The sequence below is a fragment of the Volvox carteri genome, assembly GCF_000143455.1.
Source record: "Volvox carteri f. nagariensis unplaced genomic scaffold VOLCAscaffold_60, whole genome shotgun sequence".
In the NCBI taxonomy this organism is placed as follows: Eukaryota; Viridiplantae; Chlorophyta; class Chlorophyceae; order Chlamydomonadales; family Volvocaceae; genus Volvox; species Volvox carteri.
The window spans coordinates 736,345-738,781 of record NW_003307603.1 but is presented as its reverse complement, the minus strand read 5'-3'; the positions used below and the strand labels follow the sequence as shown (position 1 = coordinate 738,781).

The 2,437-nt window shown below is 56.4% G+C and overlaps 1 protein-coding gene across 1 annotated transcript in view; it reads right to left on the bottom strand.

Annotated features, from left to right (window-relative positions):
• Window positions 1–2,172, bottom strand: part of VOLCADRAFT_97420 (uncharacterized protein) — a gene marked incomplete at both ends in the record, with an annotated part of 11,388 nt that extends 9,216 nt beyond the window's left edge. The window contains 3 exons of the mRNA XM_002956342.1: window positions 369–478; window positions 1,483–1,597; window positions 2,052–2,172. Of these exons, the coding sequence (XP_002956388.1) occupies window positions 369–478; window positions 1,483–1,597; window positions 2,052–2,172 (346 nt within the window). The remainder of the gene's footprint in view (window positions 1–368; window positions 479–1,482; window positions 1,598–2,051) is intronic.
• Between the last annotated feature and the right edge of the window lie 265 nt (window positions 2,173–2,437).

Genomic DNA, 2,437 nt, shown 5'->3' with positions numbered 1-2,437 from the left:
GACACGGAAGGAACGCACGCACGGGTACAAAGAAGGGGACGCAAGCACAAGGTCAATCATGCTGCCTCCCCCCCGGCTGGACTCGTATGTGAGCCTGCCCTCAGTGTCACCCGGTGCCCGCCCATTGAGAATGACAACCTCTGAAACCCGGCACAACTCGAGCAGTTTACGTCCAAACGCATTATGCTCCTGATCTAGCGACCGGCGGGGCACACCCAGCAGTGCTCTGTATGCCTCGCCGTCCACAAAAGGGCACCCGACCTCCTCTCCTAAATCGTCAAGATAGTCTAGGTCCGGGATGTCGGAGAGGTGGTTGGGCAGCCCCCCCACGCGCGCGTTCCAATCCCCCAGAAGCAGGATCCTCTCACCCGACTGGCGGAGGGCGCCCACGACGGTGGCCAGATGATCAAACACTTCGTCTGCTGCTTGTCCGTCAGACTCGTGTGCCCTCAGGGACGCGTGGTGTACTACCGACGCCCTGGGGGAGACGTAGCATGCACCCACCAGGGTGCCATCCCGACCTGTTTGCTTGCCGCCCAAACGCAACCAAATAGACTCGCAGCCCGCAATATCCGTGTCAACCCTCAACAAAGTGACATCCCGGGCAATCGCGTCCCGGATATAAACAGACACACCCCCGTGCAGCCGGCCCGTCTGGGGCCCGGCTCCGCCTCTACAGGCTCGCTCAGCTACATGCAGTTGAAACCCTGGCAGGGCCAGGGCCTTGGCCGGCTTCCCGGCCTGCGCCGAACAGTGTGTTTCCGTAAATACTAGCACATCGTGGTCCTGGGCAATGCGGAGGAAAGATGGGTCGGTGAGCTTAGCTACCGACAAACCCCACACGTTCCAAAGCAAGACCCTGATGTCTTTAGCCTCACGACTCATAGCACTCTAGGCGGCGCTCCCCTCGCCAGCACCCTCTGTGGTCACGCGTCCATCGCTTGTGCCCGCCTCATCGATGAGGCGACCGCCGCATTTCGGCTGCCGACCCCTCAGGAACTCGATCGTGCACAGGTAAAGGCTGACGTACTTCTGCCGTAATATTTTGCCGTACATATGATTTCTATGGACATTGTTGCTACTCTTACAACATTTCCTTTGTTGCGCGCTTGAAAACGAAGTAGTGAGTAGCCCGCATAGCATTTGTTACCTAAGAACATTTACTTCAATAACCTTCCTTAGGTTGCAAGTTACAAGTTACAAGTTCCGCACAAGTGGGGGGATAATACTTGCCATCCTTGCCGTACATGGCTGAACCCCCCGCTCGGGCCTCCTTATCTCTACCCTCTCAACGCTACCTTCTCATCCCCCCTTCCCGCCCTACACACGTACATACATACGCACACACAGGTGGTCGTTTGCAGCTGCAGCGCCGCGGGAATATTGCATGAGAGCTCCGCCCTCCTGCAGCCCCTGAGATCAATTCAGCAGCAGCAACAACCGAAGGCTGCACGGAAGGCATCCGCGTCCTCATCTGCTAACGGCAATGCTGGCGGCGGCGGCGGCAATAGCAGTAGCATCAATGGCAGTAGCGCCGTCCTGTTCAGCCATGTGCTGGTGGACGAGGCCGGCCAGGTGCTTTCCTGGCCGCGGAGGGCTCTGGGAGGGCAGAGTGGGACGGGGTTAGGATGGGAAATGGAGAGGGGCCTCCTGGCGAATGTCATTTACGGCTTTTCAAAACTTGACTGGATTATGTTCCCCGTCCGTCTGTCCAGTGAAAGAAATAAAATATAATGTATTTTTTAATTTTAATTTTTTAAATTCTTTAATTTTTATTTTCAAATCCGCCCTCCCCCGGTGACTCCTCGCAGGCCCTTCTGCCCGAGGTACTCATCCCGTTGACCCTCCGAGCGCCTGGAGGTACGGCTGGGGGACCGGAGACGTATTGTCGTACACTCGTCGGTGAATACTGACTGTGCGGCATTTCTCATCCGGTGCCCGGACTTCGCTCCCCTGACCAGCAACCACGCCAGGCGCTGTGCCCAGGAGCAGTTAAGGCAACCGCTGTACGGCGGTTTGGTCGTGTGATTCTTAAGAAAAGGATTTCTTACCTCCCCACACGTGTGTTGGTCTATGTGCCTGTTTCGCCGTACGTTTCATGTGTCGTACAGGTGCCGCCATGCTGTGCGGGGACCCACGCCAGTTGGAGCCTGTGGTCCGCAGGTACGGCATAGAACTTGGCGTACGACAGGTAGCATGCGACGCGGCGTCACTGCCCCGGGAGCCGTACAACTCCTGCTCTCCCGCTAATCAACCCCTGCCTAGCTATAGCACGCCATGCCGTGCCTGCTGTGCTTCCACGGGTCGGTTTGATTCGGACCGAATTCCATCTCGAAATACAATTTCCTGAAGTGAACGAACGAATAACTAGTGCCTCATTCTTTATAATGCTATTATAAGCTTCCTGATAGCTTCCAAAACGTTAGATAATGTCTTC